The sequence below is a fragment of the Lathyrus oleraceus genome, chromosome 3, assembly GCF_024323335.1.
Source record: "Lathyrus oleraceus cultivar Zhongwan6 chromosome 3, CAAS_Psat_ZW6_1.0, whole genome shotgun sequence".
Classification (NCBI taxonomy): Eukaryota; Viridiplantae; Streptophyta; class Magnoliopsida; order Fabales; family Fabaceae; genus Lathyrus; species Lathyrus oleraceus.
The window spans coordinates 474,774,571-474,793,259 of record NC_066581.1 but is presented as its reverse complement, the minus strand read 5'-3'; the positions used below and the strand labels follow the sequence as shown (position 1 = coordinate 474,793,259).

General features: G+C 37.6%; 2 protein-coding genes across 2 annotated transcripts; both read left to right on the top strand.

Annotated features, from left to right (window-relative positions):
- The first annotated feature begins 10,709 nt into the window (after positions 1-10,709).
- On the top strand, positions 10,710-12,055 carry LOC127128237 (ribonucleoside-diphosphate reductase small chain). Its single transcript, XM_051057459.1, has one exon. The coding sequence runs from the start codon at positions 10,886-10,888 to the stop codon at positions 11,873-11,875; it is 990 nt and encodes a 329-aa protein (XP_050913416.1). The 5' UTR covers positions 10,710-10,885; the 3' UTR covers positions 11,876-12,055.
- A 156-nt stretch (positions 12,056-12,211) lies between these two features.
- On the top strand, positions 12,212-17,749 carry LOC127128238 (uncharacterized). The gene is made up of 7 exons (XM_051057460.1): positions 12,212-12,375; positions 12,480-12,520; positions 12,698-12,755; positions 16,796-16,889; positions 17,121-17,205; positions 17,287-17,352; positions 17,512-17,749. The coding sequence occupies exons 1-7, from the start codon at positions 12,285-12,287 to the stop codon at positions 17,623-17,625; spliced, it is 549 nt and encodes a 182-aa protein (XP_050913417.1). The 5' UTR covers positions 12,212-12,284; the 3' UTR covers positions 17,626-17,749.
- The last annotated feature ends 940 nt before the right edge of the window (positions 17,750-18,689 follow it).

The window sequence follows — 18,689 nt, the reverse complement described above, 5'->3', positions numbered from 1 at the left end:
CTGCCTTCACGCCGCGAAGGCTGCGAATCCAGCAAGCTGACTGAGGGTCAAAAGTGCTGTCTTGCAGAAAAAGCTTTTTGCCATTTTGATGTCTGCCTTGGAATAGCTTTCCTGCTTTGGATGATAATGACCAATTAGGAAAATGTCAACCCTTTTTGGAAAGAAAAATACATTATTCTAGGGCATTCATTCATTCACTATTATTCACACATTGATATTGAGAGATTTTTGTAAGAGAGAAAATAGAGTTTTTCTTCTTTAACTTTCTGCTTTGTAACAATGATGATGAGGAGCTAAACTCCCTTTTGTCAAGATTGGAGGTAGTAGCTATTCTCATATGTTTATGTATTCCATTTGATTTATATATATGATAAAGATTGTTGATGTATTGAATACTGTTTTTGCCCTAAGTTGAAAACCATATTTGAGTAGTTATCGAGAGAGATTATTTGAGTCTTAACATAAAACAGATTTTCAAGTAGTGAATAAGTTGTAGAGATAGATTTATTCATTACTCTTCTTTGGTATTAAACATTAAAGATTACTATATTGATAGTTAGGTGGAGAGATCGTCTAAAGATCAATATAGTGATTATCACAATATCATTTAGACATAAATGATTTTGAGAGGATACTTGAACATCATCAATAATCTTAAATCTATAGAGTTATCATAAGGAATCATAAGCATTTGAAATAGTGAACTCCAATCTTGCCAAGCTTTTATATTAGATTAAAACCATTTTACTGTTTTTAGTGACATTTACTCACAAGATAACTTTCCAACCAAAATAACCTTGTTACTTTCTAAACTTATAACATTTGGATTATAGAACGGCGGTAATATCAACCAATCTCTGTGGATACGATATAAAAATATTTGCCGAAGATATACTTTTCAACACTTGCGCAGGAAAACAGTCAAAATTGCTTTGAATGTGCTTAATCCCGGACGGTGAATTCAAACCGAGTAATTCCCCGGGGCATACATGTATTTTTTGGTTACAGGTCACAGGAACCGGATGCCAAGTCATGAATCCTCACCCCCAAGCGGTTGACAAAGTCTCTCCTCAGCAGAGCAGGTTCCCCAGTAGAGTTGACAGTATCCAGATTGTATATCCCCAGTAGAGTTAACAGTATCTAGACTGTATATCCCCAGCGGAGTCGACAGTGCCGGACTGTATCTTCCTAGCAATAGCGGAGTAGTCGCATACCCAACAGACAAGAGGGTGGTGTTCCCAGTGTTCATCTCGTCCCCAGCAGATTTTTTTTAACAGATTTGTTTTAATCCCCAGCCTGAGGACGATTAGCAAGTTCATATCCCCAGCAAAGGTCGATTCCTACGACATTTCCCCAGGAAGTGCTTTCCTCACAGACTCTCCTCGCAGAGCCTCGCCAAGCAAAGTTTCCATTGTTGATACTTCCCCAGCAAGGTCAACTTTTCAAAAAAGGCTGATTTATTTTCGGTGGCTCCCCGGTCCCGGCAGAAGGATCGTTTCCCACAGAGCATTCAAGGATTGATACAGCGATCCGCTCCCTGCCAGAGTTGCTTCCCCAAGCAGATTTCTTTTTTCTTTTGCACCATGCATAATATTTGCATTTGCATTTGCATGCATATCAAACATACACATAAGCTGATAAACATGTCCTCCAAAGCAGACTGAAGAATTGCTTTACAACCAGAGTCATGAGATCCAGCCAGAGGATCAAGTGTGAGTGATCCATCCTAAGGGTCACTTTTGAAGATTCAGCCTGAGAATCGTTTTCCAGTGATCCAGCCTGAGGGTCATTTTGAAGATTCAGCCTGAGAATCGTTGTTCCAGTGATCCAGCCTGAGGGTCATTTTTGAAGATTCAGCCTGAGAATCGTTTTCCAGAGATCCAGCCTGAGGATCATTTCGAAGATTCAGCCTGAGAATCGTTTTACAGAGATCCAGCCTGAGGGTCATTTCGAAGATTCAACATGAGAATCGTTTTCCAGAGATCTAGCCTGAGGGTCATTTCGAAGATTCAGCCAGAGAATCGACTACGAGCGTTATTTCCCCAGCAAGCCAGTTGGAGGAATAGATTGACAGCTCAACAAAAAATCAACCTACAAGAGGATCCAGCCCGCGGATTGCATTAAAAAAACAAAGTCTAATCGAAGAGTCGTTATAACATGTTCTAGCCTGAAGAATATGTACGGAGCCCAATAGTGGGATATTCTCGAAGCTGCATATCTAACATGAAGACTGTAGATTTCGAAAGAGGGTCAACCAGCACATGCCCCAGATGCAAGATCCTGACGACGAGAATTTATCATAAAAACAATTCAGATCTAGCCAGAAGATCGAAGAAGATCTAGCCAGAAGATCGAAGTCAGGTCTAGCCCGAAGACCGAAAAATAGATAGATTCAGCCAGAGAATCAAAGAAAATAGATTCAGCCAGAGAATCGAAACAATTCAGATCTAGCCTAAAGATCGAAATAGATTCAGCCAGAGAATCGAAACAATTCAGATCTAGCCCGAAGATCGAAAATAGATTCAGCCAGAGAATCAAAACAATCCAGATCTAGCCAGAAGATCGAAGTAGATTCAGCCAGAGAATCAAAGGAAATAGATTCAGCCAGAGAATCGAAACAAAGAAGATCTAGCCAGAAGATCGAAGTCAGGTATAGCCCGAACACCGGAAATAGATTCAGCCAGAGAATCGAAACAAAGGAGATCTAGCTAGAAAATTGAAGAAGATCTAGCCAGAAGATCGAAGAAGATCTAGCCAGAAGATTGAAACCGTATCCAGCCCGAGTATCAAAATTAACATCCAACCAGAGGACTAAATTGAGTATAGATTCATCCAGAGGATCGAAACTCCAGATTAAGTCAGAAGACTGATTCAGATTCAGCTAGAGGATCGGAAGAGAAATAAACAGCACAATGTATTTCAGCATTTTTGTGGTGTTCTCGGAGTGCAAATTTTCGGTTTGTCTTTGGTATTCAATCACAGCTCACCATATTTGTCTGATAAGCTGTTCGCTTTCACCCTGCTCGGGTTAGCTGATGATCGAATAGGGGCAGCTGTAACACCCCAAAATTTGCCCTCCTCATTCATGCATTCATTTTTAGGTCATTTAACATTCCATATTGCATTTCATCATGTCAATCAGAATCAGATCCAAGAAACTTTATTTAAAAAAAAAAACGAAAAAAATAAATAAAATAAAATAAAAAATATTAAATAAATAAATAAATAAAAGAAAAAATCTCAAACTTGGACCTCTCTCAAAAGCCCACTAAGCTACCAATATTAGGCTATAAATACTAGAGTTTTCATTGAAACAAAACCCTGGACAAAACCTGGAGAGAAACCTAGACAGATAGAGTGAGAATTAATCTGCAACAACCTCCAGGCAACTCTGAAAGGTTCATTCTGACTCACACACTTTCAGCTCAAGCAAACCCTAACATTAGTTTGCAAATCCAGCCGTGCCAGTTGATTTCAACCGATCTCTCCAATCAGGTTTGCCCTATATCCATCATCTTTATGCCTTTAATTTGAATGCTCTAACTGTATGAGGTATTATGGGTGAATTTGATAGCCTTTTGATGCATGTGTTTGACAAGAGGTTTAGGCCTCCTACCCTTGGTTGCTTTTTGTGAGCTTTTTGTGAATTGAAAGGGCATGATTCATGTGGTTACATTTTGATTTGGGGGCAACTCTTGGTTACCCTATTTTGTTTCTCTAACCTGTTTGTTGAGTTTTGTTTTGTGAGGGCTCATATGACTCTTGCAGAGATGAGTTGCCTGGTGTTCCACTTTATTTGTGGGATACCGCCTGGAGGTTTCATTCCGATTACCTGTACTGACTCACTTTCTTTGATGGTGTTAGCTTGGAAGGATCTCAGGGTTTATCGTTCCTTTAATTACTGTTACCTCGGATCTTCATCCGCGTGGTACTTTTATATTTTCCCCGCATTTTACTGCTTTCCTAGCTGGAAGACCTCGATAGGAGGCAATGTTTTTGTGTGTTTACTTTTTACAGGTTCCTTCGTCCAGGACTCTTTTTGCATGAGCATCCCTAACCCTACCAACTCATTGATTTTTCTTCTCCTAAGAACACGCTAACTCTTTCTACTACAGGCGAGTAAGTCTCCAAAGGTCGAGCATCCGGTAGATTGCGTAGTAACGTCGTTCGTCCAAAACCCAATCCATAACCTCGTAGTTAGCCGAACTACGGCTTGCTCTGATTCTCATTCCAGATGAGATACGTAGGCATAAGACGCGATGTCTTAGCGAGCACAATTACCCTTAACCCCTAGGTAGCCGAGCTACGAAGACTCTGATTCTCAGATTCAAATGAGATACATATGCAGTGGATGCGACATCCGTGCGAGTCATTTTCTTTTGACCCCTTTTTTTAGTAAATAACACATTAGATAAACCCATACCCTTTAGACAAGAACTACAAAAGTGGATCTCGTAGAGTACTACAGATGCGTAGGGGTGCTAATACCTTCCCTTCGCATAATCGACTCCCGAACCCAAGATTTGGTTGCGAGACCCTGTCCTTTCCTTTTTCCAAGTTTACTTCGAGCGTTTCCTTTCTCTCCTTTGGGATAAATAACGCACGGTGGCGACTCTCCTGTCTTTCTTCGCCGGTTGTTTTTTTCCGCATTCCATTTTTCAGGTTGCGACACCAGGCGACGCCCCTGGTCCATCTTCCACGACAGGAAACACTAAAGGTAACAATTCTGACAACCCTCCTCCTAAGGATGACATGTATTATACAGATCATGTCATTAGGAATCTGGTCACAAGGATCCTAAATGAAGGACACTCAGTCAAGGGAGTTTCGACTCCTCTGTCTAGAAGGGACCCCTCACCTGAGGTGGAACCTCAAATTGAGAAATATGATGATTCATCTAGGTCAGAGAAGGATATTGCTGCTGAGTGACTGTGTTCTTTAGGAAAAACCATGCCTAGTAGGAAACATATAGATGCTTCTCAGTCTAAGAAGCATGACACTGCTGAAAAGGTGATTGATTTGGAGGAAGATAGCTCAGATAGTGAAGATGACACCTTGCTTCATCACTTGGAGCCAAGTGTTGCAAAGAGAATGAAGACCAGGAAAGGGAGGTTTGTGGCTGATATGATGACAGCCAGAACTAGTAAGAAGGCTGCTGTTGTAGGTCCTTCAAAATCATGGAGTAAAGTGGAAGTCAAGAAGAGAAAGGTCAGAGAAAGTTCTGATTCTGAAGATGATGTCCCAGACATCTCTCTTGTTAAAAAGCAAGCTGTTAAAAAATCTCCAGCTAAGGTTGCTGCTGCGCATTTGGATAACATTTCATTCCATTTGGAAGATGGTGCAGCCAAGTGAAAATTTGTGATACAGAGGAGAGTTGTTGTGGAAAGGGAGCTAGGGAAGGAGGCTGTGGAAGTGAAGGAGGTTATGAAGTTGATCAAGTCTGTTGGTTTGATGAAAATAGTTAGTGCATTGCCCCAATGTTTTGAAGGTCTGGTGAAGGAGTTTGTGGTGAACATCCTAGAGGATATTTCTGATAAGAATAACAAAGAATTTTGCAAGGTGTTTGTGAGAGGAAGGTGTGTAAGGTTCTCCCCAACTGTAATCAATAAGTTCTTAGGGAGAGGAACAGAAGGAGCTGTTAAATTAAAGGCCACAGACAATGAAGTTTGTAGGACAATCACTGCTGGTCAAGTCAAGGAATGGCCAAGCAAAAAGCATCTATCAGATGGAAAATTAACTGTAAAATATGCTATCTTGCATAAGATAGGTTCAGCTAACTGGGTACCAACAAACCACATCTCAACAATCTCTAATGTTCTTGGAAGGATAATATATCCTATTGGAACCAAGATCAACTTTGATTATGGAAGGTTCATGTTTGAACAAATTGTTAGACATGATACCACTAATGCAGTGAAGCTGCCAATTGCCTTTCCCTTAATCATTTGTGGAATAATTTTAAGCCAGCAACCTGGTACTCTAAACACAAGTGATATCCCCAGTAGAAGGAAGCCTCCATTGTTAATTCATTACAACTTATTTGATGGCAGTCATGTCAATGACATTGTCATGACATCTGCAAGGAAGAAGCCAACCTCTAAATGTGGCCTAATTGCTGAATTGAAAGAAACATGTAAGGAGTTTAAATTTGGGATTAGGGCGGTTAAGGCTAGGAAAGAGGCTTTAGAGGTTCTCATTAGTAGCTTGGAGCAAGGAGAGATGAATAATGTTGGTGAAGCCAAGGAGACAGATGCCCACACCTTAAGTGAGAGGTCTGATTCTCAAGATCAATCTAGTGGCAGTTCTAGATCTGAAGGTGAAGAAGATGCTACCTCCTCAGACTAAGTTGTGATATTGATGGTCCCCCTATTATAATGTTGTGTGTGCTTGGATGCTGGGATGATTTGATGTTTTCTATTTGTAGTTCTTTTTGGCAGTCCTTTTTGATGCCATGATGTAATTTTTGGGCTCTTTACGAGTTCTCTAGATTTCTGATTATCTCAGCTAATGCAGATGTGTATAATTATGGCTTTGTATCACGTGACATTTATGTTTAACATTTTATATGTTATAACATCCTTTTGTGACATTCTCTGCTAGACTGATTGATATTTATTTTGTCTAATTGGTCACTTTGGTCTATTTTGACTAAAAAGGGGGATAAGTTATTATGTGGAGAGCTGCAGTTAATGTGTGGAGATGTGGAGAGCTGCAGTTAATATGTGCTGAAGCAATTAATAGGCTAAACAGGTGACAACTGATGTTGAACAGAATAATGTTCTGTGTTGTACAAGTGATGTTGAAGGAGATGTCAGAAGGAGATTCTGAATGTTACAAGTGCAATTGTTGTTGAAGGAGATGTTTGTGTTGAACAGACTTAGGGGGAGAAGAAGCACCCATGTGTTTAATGTGTGCATTACTAGTTGCTATTATAGTTAGTAATTGTGTGTTTATTGCTTCTGCTGCTGCTTAACTGCTGATATGCGTTTACTCTTGTGAACAAATTGACTGATATATGTTTTAGCCAAAATTTGCCAAAGGGGGAGTTTGTTGGTTCTTGTGTTGGCAGCAATTTTGGTAAAACCTAGAGTGTTCACAAGATGTCACATGTGTTGTCTTAACATAAGATATCATGTAGCTGCTGGATGTTTAAAATGTGATTATGCAGGATTTTTCCAGGATGTCAGACCCGATGTCATGACATCTGTATACAGAACATTCAGTCTGAATGTTATGTATTATGTGATTGCGTTTTTAATGCAAATCTATGTATGATTGAAGATATGATTAAACACGCTATCAATCAGTAATTACAACGAGATTAACTTATTTTCCAAAGAGATCTAATCAACTGTCATGAGAAGATTTAAATGGAAAATAGTTTTAGGGTTTTATGATGTCCAAGCCCAGCCAAATGCTTCTATAAAAAGGACATGGAAAACCTGATTTGATACACAAGAAATAAGGAACGAAATATTGATAGAGAATAAGGGTTTAAGTCTCGTGTGGTCGTGTGAATTGTAAGCCATTCAATTCATCCATAGATGATTGAATTGGTCTGATTTTTTAGTTGTAATTTGTCACTCAAAGCTTTTAAGCATGAGTGTGTGTCTACTTGATTGAAGCTGTTAACTAAGATCAAGTGTGTATCTTTGAAGAGTGTCTTCTTTTCATTATAATTCTTGTTTATATCACTGGTGTGATTGAGGGGGAGCGAGTGGGATCTCATATCTAAGAGTTCTTAGGTAGAAGTCACACGGGTAGAGATTAGGTGAAAAAGACTGTAACTTGTGTTGTTTACTGAGAGTCTTTGAACTGATTCTATTTTAGTGGATTTCCTTCCTGGCTTGGTAGCCCCCAGACGTAGGTGAGTTTGCACCGAACTGAATTAACAATTGCTTATGTCTCTTGCATTATTGTTCTTTATCTTTTATCCTGTTTGTATTGTTCAGATATTAGTGTCATGACATTACCTTCGACATCTCATATCTGATACCAGAATTTCAGGAAAATACCAGAAGGGGAAAAATTAGAAGTATTGAGAGACTTGCCAATATCTTTGGTTGAATGCGAATGAAGACTGATAAGGATGCTAGGGAAATGATGTTCGGTCGAGAGGACATCAATTTGATTGTTGTAATCAGTTAGAATTATTTCTGTTTTCAGATAGCTTATTTTGTACTGATGTTTGTTGTGAACCTCGTTGTAACAAAAATTTAATGATATATAATGATTGAAGGTTACATAAATACAATGTTACGAAAAGCTTATGACTTAGATGATGTTCCTCGATTGGGACAATTGTTCTTGTTGTGTCCTGGTTGTCGACAGATACTACATAATCTTATCATTTTATCTGTCGAATCCATCTCTGTCCTGATACGTGTGTTGTCTGGCCTTCCTTTTTTCTTTCTACGCATCTCGTCATTGTGCCAAACAATATCACCTTCATATGGAAGCAAGTATTCCTCCATTGGTAGTACCGAGAAGCTTTGATTATATACATTCATGACGGTGACGACCTTGTACATATCAGATAAATGGCTGTAAGCATCTTGGCGAGTATAAGCGCATGCTGCAATGACATGGGAACGAGGTATACAGAAGGCTTGAAATTTTCCACAATCGCACCAACTTCTGTTTAGTCTAACAGCGTAGGCTAAATTTGGTCTCCCGTCGTTGTGGTCCATTGTTTCTTGGACGCTAAAATGAGTCAACCACAACCCAACTTCTGTTTAGTCTAACATCGTATGCTAAATTTGGTCTCCCGGTCACCCATCAATGAGTCAACCACAACCTAACTTCTCTGACATGGGTCATGGGCTCAGCTACGGCGGTACACCATCGATGCATACTAAAGACTATGCCGACTTGTATGACTACCTCAACATGCCTTTTCCTGTAGTTGGAAGTGACGCTCTTGGCCTCTCAGATGCTCAAACACCGGTACCGAATCATCAACGTGGGTTAGGGCCACGAGTTAGGGTAGCTATATGATGTGAGACCGGAGGTCGGTTAGGTGATCCCGATTATCACCATTAGGTTTCTTAGTGTAAACGACCAATTTTATTAATATCAATTGGTCATATATCAAATTTATCTATCACGTATACCATTTACAAAAAAAATATCATTTTACACTGAGGCTCCAATTGAATTGGCGCCTCCTCTTAAGTACTACACAGGGGCGCCAACCCAATTGGCGCCTCCATTCAAGTATTTAAGAGGAGTCGCCAATTCAATTGACGTCTCTTCCTAAAAGTGGGGTAGTTTGATATTTTTTTTGAAATCAGGGGTATTTTGGAAATTTCCTTGAAAAAGTTGGTTATTTTTATAAAAAATTCCCCAAACTGCATTGATTTAGTTTGGTTTTATTTTTAAAAGCCAATCAAATCAAATTAAACCATATTTTTTTTACTTGCCGTTTAGATTACTTTTAACATTAAAATTGCATCACAAACATCCCTAAATAAAACGGAGAAGATCTTACCTACTTATTTTTAGTGTCGGGTTGTTTTAAGGTTTGAAAAAATATTTTTAGGAATATGACTATAAAAATGCATTATTCTAATGTTTGATTTAAGTTTTACAAATTTCAAGAAATTTTTTATTCTTAGAAATCTTATTTACACATTATTTTTTTATTTTTATTCTAATGGGTAAAGGATAGAATATAACATTCCCATGAGAATAAGTATAACCTAATGTGACTTTCCAGTATCTTTTATGTTCATTTTTATTTTTATTTTTATATTTTTATAATATTAAATCAAATAAATTTTATAATTATTTAAAAAAATTTAAATCTCTATGAATAAGAATAATATTTATAAAAATAATAATTCTTGAGAATATCATTCCAAAAAATATAATTTAAATCTTGAAATAAATACACCCTTCAATTCTTATTAAATGAATATTTTGTAAGATCTTCTTATATTTTTATTTTTTATGGGACCTTACCTCTCAATCCCAGCTCTACTGTAAATAATTACAAAGTAGAAGTCAATATTTTTAATTTGTGATCAAATATTTTTTATATAAAAAAAAAACTCAATTAGACATTATGATAAGTGATGAATAACATGTGAGATATAGGGAAAGTAAATTCATGATTTAACTTGCAAAAGAAGGAATATCATAACCCAAATAGTACTAATTACATATAAACAAATAAAAAAATTAATAAAACTCTAAACAGCTGCACCTCTTAAAAAAACAGCTTACTCCACACAATTCTTTTCCATTTCAAAAATCTCCTCATCCACTCATTTCAAATCCCAACCATTTCATCCTTATCCACCCACGCCCATGTAAACAACAAAACCATCTTAAATTCTCCTCAAAACCCCAAATTACCCTTCCCATGCTCAAAACCCCAAATTACCCTTCCCAATCTTCTCATGAAAGCTTTTCCCAGTTTTATATTACAAAACATTAAAATAATAGTTAATAAAAACATAAAAATTCACATAAATTTTTTATCATAATATTTTATAAAGAAACATTAAATATTGTTAAGAAAAATAAAGAGTCTCAATAGAACTAGTTAATTAATATAAGAAAACTCAAAATTTTCAATATATTCTAATATTTTTAAAAGAAAAAGGTGAAAAGAATAAAAAAAATAGATTAAAAAATAAATAGTTAGCGCGAAACTTTCTTTGAATAATTCAAATCACCCGCGTGGTTTCCCTCTTCTCCGCACATTTTTTTTTGCAAACAAACCCTCCAAATTTTTTCAAATTCCCCCGCTTCAATTTTCACTCAATCTTTATTTAAACCCTTCGGTCTTTCACTCTTCATCACTCAAAAACCCTAACCCTAAAACAAACCCTTTCCCACTTCTCAAATAATCACTTTTTTTCCAAACGCAAACCAAACAATGCCTGCTTTTCCAGAAGAACCACTTCTCGCCCCTAACCCAGACCGTTTCTGCATGTTCCCAATCCAATACCCTAAAGTCTGGGAAATGTACAAAAAAGCCGAAGCTTCTTTCTGGACCGCAGAAGAAGTCGATCTCTCACAAGATAATCAGCACTGGATCTCCCTCACCGACGGAGAACGCCACTTTGTTTCGCATGTTCTTGCCTTCTTTGCTGCCTCCGACGGTATCGTCTTGGAGAATCTTGCCGGAAGATTCATGAAAGAGGTTCAGATCTCAGAGGCGCGTGCTTTCTACGGATTCCAGATTGCGATTGAGAATATCCATTCCGAGATGTATTCTCTCCTCCTCGAAGCGTATATCAAAGATTCCGCTGAGAAGAATCGTTTATTTCACGCTATAGAGACGATTCCTTGTATTGCCAAGAAAGCTGAATGGGCGATGAAGTGGATCGATTCGTCTGATACTTTTGCTGAGAGAATCGTTGCGTTTGCTTGTGTTGAAGGTATATTTTTCTCTGGTAGTTTCTGTGCGATTTTCTGGCTTAAAAAGCGCGGTTTAATGCCTGGATTAACTTTTTCAAACGAGCTTATTTCGCGTGACGAAGGTCTTCATTGTGATTTCGCTTGTTTGCTTTACTCACTTTTAAAGAAGAAACTCAGTGAAGAGCGCGTTCAGAAAATAGTACGAGATGCGGTTGAGATCGAGAGGGAATTTGTTTGCGACGCGCTTCCTTGCGCGTTAGTTGGTATGAACGGTGATTTGATGAGTACGTATATCGAGTATGTTGCTGACAGATTGTTGGCTGAGCTTGGATGTGGGAAGATTTATAATGTTACGAATCCTTTCGATTGGATGGATCTGATTTCGCTTCAAGGGAAAACCAACTTTTTTGAAAAGCGCGTTGGGGAGTATCAGAAAGCTTCTGTTATGAATAGTTTGACTGCAAATGGGACTGATCATGTGTTTAAGCTTGATGAGGATTTTTAGATCCAGAAATTAGGGTTATCTACTAATATTTATATTTAATTTTTAATAATTGTTTGTGTCATGTGTCTCCCATCATTTTATGGTTGAGTTTTTAAGGCGTTTTCTTAGCTTTATGGTATTGTTTCACTTTCATGTAAAAAGCTGTTTACAAATTTAATGAATGTACTGTTTCTTTCTTAATTCTCGCTGAATCTATTTTTTTCCTTATTTGACTGAAATACCCTTCTTGGTTATTGATTTATTTGGTAAAATTGAATTTAGAAAAGTGTTCCATTTTAATTTAGGATATTATGTAAGCGAAATTAGGGCTTAAAATATAAGTTTTGCACGAGCTTAAAAATAATCGACATCGATAAGATTCGTCTAGATCACTTTCGCAGTTAGCTGAGCATTGTTTTGTGTATATTTAATGGCTTCTGCAACGCAGAGCAGTGGAATGTTAACCAGAGAACAACTTTTTCACCTTTTCGAGCGTTTCACTATTCTTACTACCCAGTCTGGTACTCTAATTTTGTTTCAGTTTATATATCTGTTTTGAATGTTGTTTTTCCAAACCTTTTTGATTTTGTTGCGAAATGGTTGTGTGCGTCTGTGTTGTTTGAAGATGTGAAGAAAAGGATTATAGATGCTGTTCTGGATAAGCAGGTGATTTTCTTCTGGGCATTTGTTTTGGGTTTTTTTGTTGTTCCCTCATCTTCAATGTCAATAGACCTAATGGGGCCATTATTCGGTTTCACATTATATTTTAGCTCTTAAATATGTAAAAGTTGATTTGTAAAATGTTATGCTGCAATTTTTATGGAATTCACAACTGATGAGCAGGAAGCTGTTGCTGTGACCACTGCTCTACAGGAAGAAATATTTTTGGAGATGGGTGTTGGTATGTTTTTTTTGCATCGAAACATATTTGTTATTTAGGTTGTATTTTGGATTTCGAGTCTTGATACCTAATTTTCATGTCATTAATCTGTGTAGTCATTGCAATATGTGCTTAAATTCAACTCAGCTGCATGCTGAGTTTGTCTCACAATTCACTCCTTCCTGAAACTTCATCTGTGTTTGTGTGTATATCCATATATTGTATTGTATTTGTATATATGTGTGCATTTTTCCTGAAGGCCAAAACTAACCGATGCTTTAGGGGATATTTGCGTTTTAGCAGTTGAAGAGACAGACACAAATGGTAAAATTTTGAGCTCTTGGTAGTTAATGTGATAACCTGCTTGGTGTTGGTCCTTAAGATGTAGTATTAGGGGTTCAAGTCAACAAACCGAGCTATAGCAGCCAGCCTCTTCAAGGTTCAAAACCTCCCTTTTTTGTCTTCGCCTACTTATATGCATCTATTTTAAGTCCAAACCTCAAACACGACTTTATTCTCTCAACTAAACCTTTTTTTTCCCTGTATTTGTTTGCTTAAGAAACTTCTTCTATTCCCTCATCCCACCCACCCACCACCACTAGGTTCTTTATTTATATTTCTTTTTCAAAATCTAAGTTTAAGCTTGTTGTATTGGGGTACCCTGAATTTGTGCAGAAGCTCAAGTTTGTTTACATGAAGTTTTATTGTAACCTGAGCATCGGTTTGCAGTCTTACATGAAAATCAATAGTTGAAGGGAAAGGGTGGTTTCATTTCAGTTACTACAGTTTTGATCTGAACCTGTGATTTTGATTGGTTTTAATGATTTTAATTTTGAACAAGTAAAGCCTTTAAAAATGATTATGAGAAAAAAACAAGAAAAGTACAGATTACTAACGCTGTTTTTGGTTCTTTGATTTTTCTTTGTCAATTATAAGTTATAAATTCCTATTTATGACCAAACACCTTAAGGTTGGATGTTCGGTAACAGATGAGTTAGAATTCTTTTTCCCTGTTATATGGATAATTGTAAAGGTGATAGGGGGACATCAAATTCAGATTAGTTCCATGTTACAGTGACTGCAACAGATGCAGTTTACAACAAATTACAATACCAGATTATGTACTTCTGGTGTAAGGATAGAACGGGTTTCAAGATAGTAAAGGAGGTGGGTTACAATTCCATAATCTCCTCACGTCCCCTCCCCATTTACTTTGATTGACCTATTTTCCCAGTGCATGTAACAAACACCTTACTGTCACTAATCAATAGGACACCAAGCTCCAACATGACCCAATCACTAGGCCCAGTTCACACAAGCACAATTTCTAGAAGATTTTAGAAGCAGAAGGAATAAGAGTTAGTCAGCGACCTCCCTGATTTTAGGGGATTTTCTGTTATAAAAGGGAAGGAAGGGGAAATATTGTTACAAAGTTTGTTTGGAGAGTTACATTCTGGTTTAGGAGCTCATAGAACTCTTGTTTATAGCTCTGATTTAGGAGTTCATAGAACTCTTGTTTATGCATTCTATTTTATGTTTCCCACCATTGTAAGAGCTTGAGGCTCACCATTTTCACTTTCAGTCAATAAGGTTTAGTTTGCCACCTTAGAATCCTGAGTTCTATCTTTGGTCCGACCTGCCGGATTGTTGAGGGTGAGCCAGCATTTGTGACATTCAAGATGAATGAAAGAATTGACGTGTTGGAAGCAAGAATGGGAAGATTGGAGGAACTCATCAAATTGTTTCTGGCAGAGTTTCATCAATTGTTACAGCCAGAGATGGCAGATATTCCAGCAATACGTCATTTGGGAGGGCGAAAGATCAGCGCCCAAGTTCTCGGGGAGAAAAAAGCAAGAGATTGCGAGTTTGAAGGTCTACTGTAGGAGACCTTTTCTCAGCAAGTGAAGCGAACTAAGAAGGAACAACCACAATCAATGGCTGCAATTCTTCATTCGAGTATCCCAAGAAGAAAAGCAGTGAAAGAATATGAGACATGCATCAAATGGGAAAAGTCAGGGAAAATGAAGGTACCAAGTAAGATGGTAGAAAGGCAACATGTGTATGGATCAGACTTGCAATCCCAGTCAAAATCATCCGATGCCGGTCGACCTGCAAGGGCAATAACCCTGTGAGTTCTGCCGTATCGGAGAGGTTCCTTGAACAGGGTGGGACAGGAGAAAACCAACAGGGAGAGAGGGAAGTTGCGAGTAGGTCTCGGCGAGCCACTGTCAATCTCGGAGTTTCTGAGTGCCGTCGTGACCATCAAAGAGTGGTTGAATCTGAGGACATCATCGCTGGTGCAAGCAGAGGCTCGTGCGGTACGCAAGGAAGAAGACAAAATGAGGGAGAAAGGAGTGTGTCCTGAGTTACTGGAATTGGGTCTGAATAAGGCAAGGGAAGAGTCGAAAACTGGTGTGTTAAAAATTTTCTTGACCTAATAGGCCAGGCCCACTTTTGTTATTAATTTTGATACTGATTTTAAAAAGTGGGTAAGGTCACATTTGAAGCAAATTGTCTGGTCTGTGTTTGAAGTGAATATTGGCCCCAAATTACTAATGAAGGGAAGGCAAGGCAGAAAGAAAGGAAAGAAACAAAGTGGGAATTGATGAGTTTGGAAGAATAATAGGTGTGGTGCTATGAGAGGGACTTGGTTTTGTAGCTAGCTTTTAAGGGAGTTCCCCAAGTGCTTGCATAATAATCAAGCTCCTGCTGTATTCTCTCTGGACATGCTGTTTCTGATGGAGGTTGGTGTTCAGCAGTGCAACAATCCACCAGAAACCTCTCCTTTACTTCATCCAGCATTTGACTTGAAATATTGCGTTATACATTATAGGATCTCCTATAATTGCTATTTATTTCCCATCTTTTAAATTTCAATGCAAGCTCCTTTGAGTTTTCCTTATTTCAGTCAACTCCTCCTACTAATGTAAAATTTACCCTACACTACAAATCCCTTGTGTAAAATTTACAAATAAGAATTTTCAAACTTTAAAGCTAGATTTCCAAACCTTTGCCTGCACCTTGTGGCCATCACCCATGTTCACCAAATAGGTAGGAGTGTCCTCTATTGATAAACTGGGAAATGAAGTTATGAATTTCTCCACTAGTCCACTGTCACTAAGGATTGTCATCTCACTTTTCAGAAGAGTAGTCCAAAGTAGTGCTCTCTTTGGAGCCAAACCACTCACTCATTCTTTCATTGAATTCTTGATTTAGTCTTTCATGGCTCACCTCTTCTACTTCATTGAATTCCTCCACAATCTTGGCCTTGAAATGTTGTTTTACAAACATATTCAGGTGTGATTTTTTTCATACAAGTTAAGCAGTGTCCCTTCCTCCTTGTCTCTCAATATCCTCTTTTTGAAAGTGATCAAATGCTCTTCTCCTTGTTCTTCCTCAGTGACTTCTACTGGTGCTGGTTACACTATTAGCTTGGTTGTTGAGATTCTCTTCACATCATCCATATGCATTCTTCACAGCCTTGATGGGTTTCCAGCCTGATGAAATTTTCTTCGACTCCTTAGTTGTCATTCCATGTCACCACAGTATGGCCGTTTTTCACATTGCACACATACAAAGCATTTAAGCCATGTCAACACTTTAAAGAGAACTCAACATATCACGTTAACTATTAGGTGACAAGTTAACGATTGGATCACATTTGCATAATTTGAAAATACTGGGGTCATAATTCATAAATGCACAGGTCCTAAACTAAGGGGGCATCAAAAGGGTGATTGGGCCAGAAAACTTAAGGCATTTTAGTATCTGTGGTGGTAAGGTTGACGTTGATAGGTGCACTGTTTTAGTTTTCTTCTCTCTATTTTAGTTTAGGGTAGCTGTGGGGTAACTTGGACCATTTTGATACTCGGATTGATGATATATGCCGAATCTGCGTTGCGTTATCTTAACCAATCTTGATAGTTATTTATTCTGGTGGCCAATGCAACAAGTTGTCAATATTTTCATACTTTTAATTTTCTTCAGGATGTCTTCTGTTTGATACATCTATTATATGTACACTTTGCCATTATTTATTTGTTTACTTATTTATGCAACAGACCCAAGATTTGGTATTTCATGCCTCGGAAAAATCAGTACTGAATATGAGAATGACCGAGATTTGATGATTGAGTTTTATAAATTCCTCGCCAAGTAAGTCATCTCTATCGTGATGTGTAACAATAACTCATTTCTATCCTGTTAACATTTTCTCTTTTCGATTCTTTGAGCAGTTCATAAAAGTAATACACTTAATTCTTTCAGTTATCTAAATTCCATTTTATAATTTTCTACTTTTTCTCCGATGCCTACACAAAAAGGGATTATTAGCAAGCAAATTTTTACTGTGAAAATGGCTTTTAACTATGAATTGTGAAATGGCAGAGAAGAGATGGCCTGCGATGAAGCAGAGCTTGGAGAAGAAGAATTTGCAGAAAAAAAGAGCTATCAACAAAACCTACAGCAACAGGTAATATTTTCAACTTTATGATGAACTTTTGTGGTACTTATACATGTACACTGCTAATATTGAGAAAGTAAATCTTCACAGCAACTAGAGATGCTGCGGCACATGCGCAAGTTTAACTTGGATGATCAATCTGCAATCCTTGAGAAGGTGAACACTAGTTTAACTTGGAGATTATTTAAGATAATTTACTAAAACAACTTATGACATGTTTATACGCGATTTTCAGCTTATGACATGTTCATACGCGATTTTCAGCTTATGACTTAAGCTTTCCATGAAAGCAAATTAATTAGATTGATTTTCCAGTTACACCAGCAGATGGAGAATGGCAATTATGAAAGTGAGGCATCCATTTTGTCAGCTGGGCAGATGGAAGAGATAATTCAAAGGAAGGTGACCCCTCTGTTTATGCCAAGTTAGACCCAGAATCTGCCCACAACCTGTCAACTATTTTGTATTGGCCTATTCCATAATCCGTGATATGTATTATACTTTGTTTATTTTCCAAAATGCATATTATTCCATGAAACACTTATTCTTTTTACATCCCTGAATTTTTTGTGCATTTTCTTCTTGAATGGGGAGCTAAAACTAGATTCTAGTAAAATACCCAGGCAATGCACGGATATGGGTGCCAATCTACCTAGATTATTAATCAAACATATGATTCATAAACTATGGAAACAAAACCAATCTATTTTTAGCAGTAGGTGAACATACAATCATTTTTTTATTCTTCTCAATTGCATTGATCATTCTATCCGAGAGAATTTTGGTGCGAAGCACAATATATCACATTTGAGGTCCCATGCATAAGAAATATCAAGGCTCCACTAAGGTCTGTAAGTGCACGATTCGACGTGCTATATAGAAGAATCCAATGATGTAACTACCTTACCGATTGATGAATTGTAGAGCATTATTCTTGTGTATGACATGACATAATGAAGTACACAAGGATAGAAGAGCAGACCCTCAAGATGTCCAATTATGGCAAGGATTATGGTAGTGGTAGGGGTCATTTAGGATCAAGAGGGCATGCCATAGGTAGACAAACAAAAGAGTTTGTAGAATGGTTCAAGTGTCACAACCTGGGACACTCATAATTAGTGTCCTAATGGAAAGGATATTGTTAATTTTGTTGAATTTGATGACAATGAAGAATTGTTGCCCATGGATGTGAGCACCAATGCCAAATAAGAGATTTGGTTCCTGATTCTTGATGTTGCAATCACCTGATAGTAACTAAAAAATGACTTTAATTTTGGTGACGTTTTTATTGAATTGATGAAACTTGTACATTTTTGTGATATGAAATCACCCGATATGTTCAAAGGACTATACATTCTTGCGAAGAAAGAAATCGTGAAAGGCTTGCCTTTATTGAAGAAACTTGTTGATATTTGCTAAGACTATGTGATTGACAAAAAAATGTAGTAGTTACATTCATAAACATGTTTTATGGAGAGCCAATGACAAGTTGG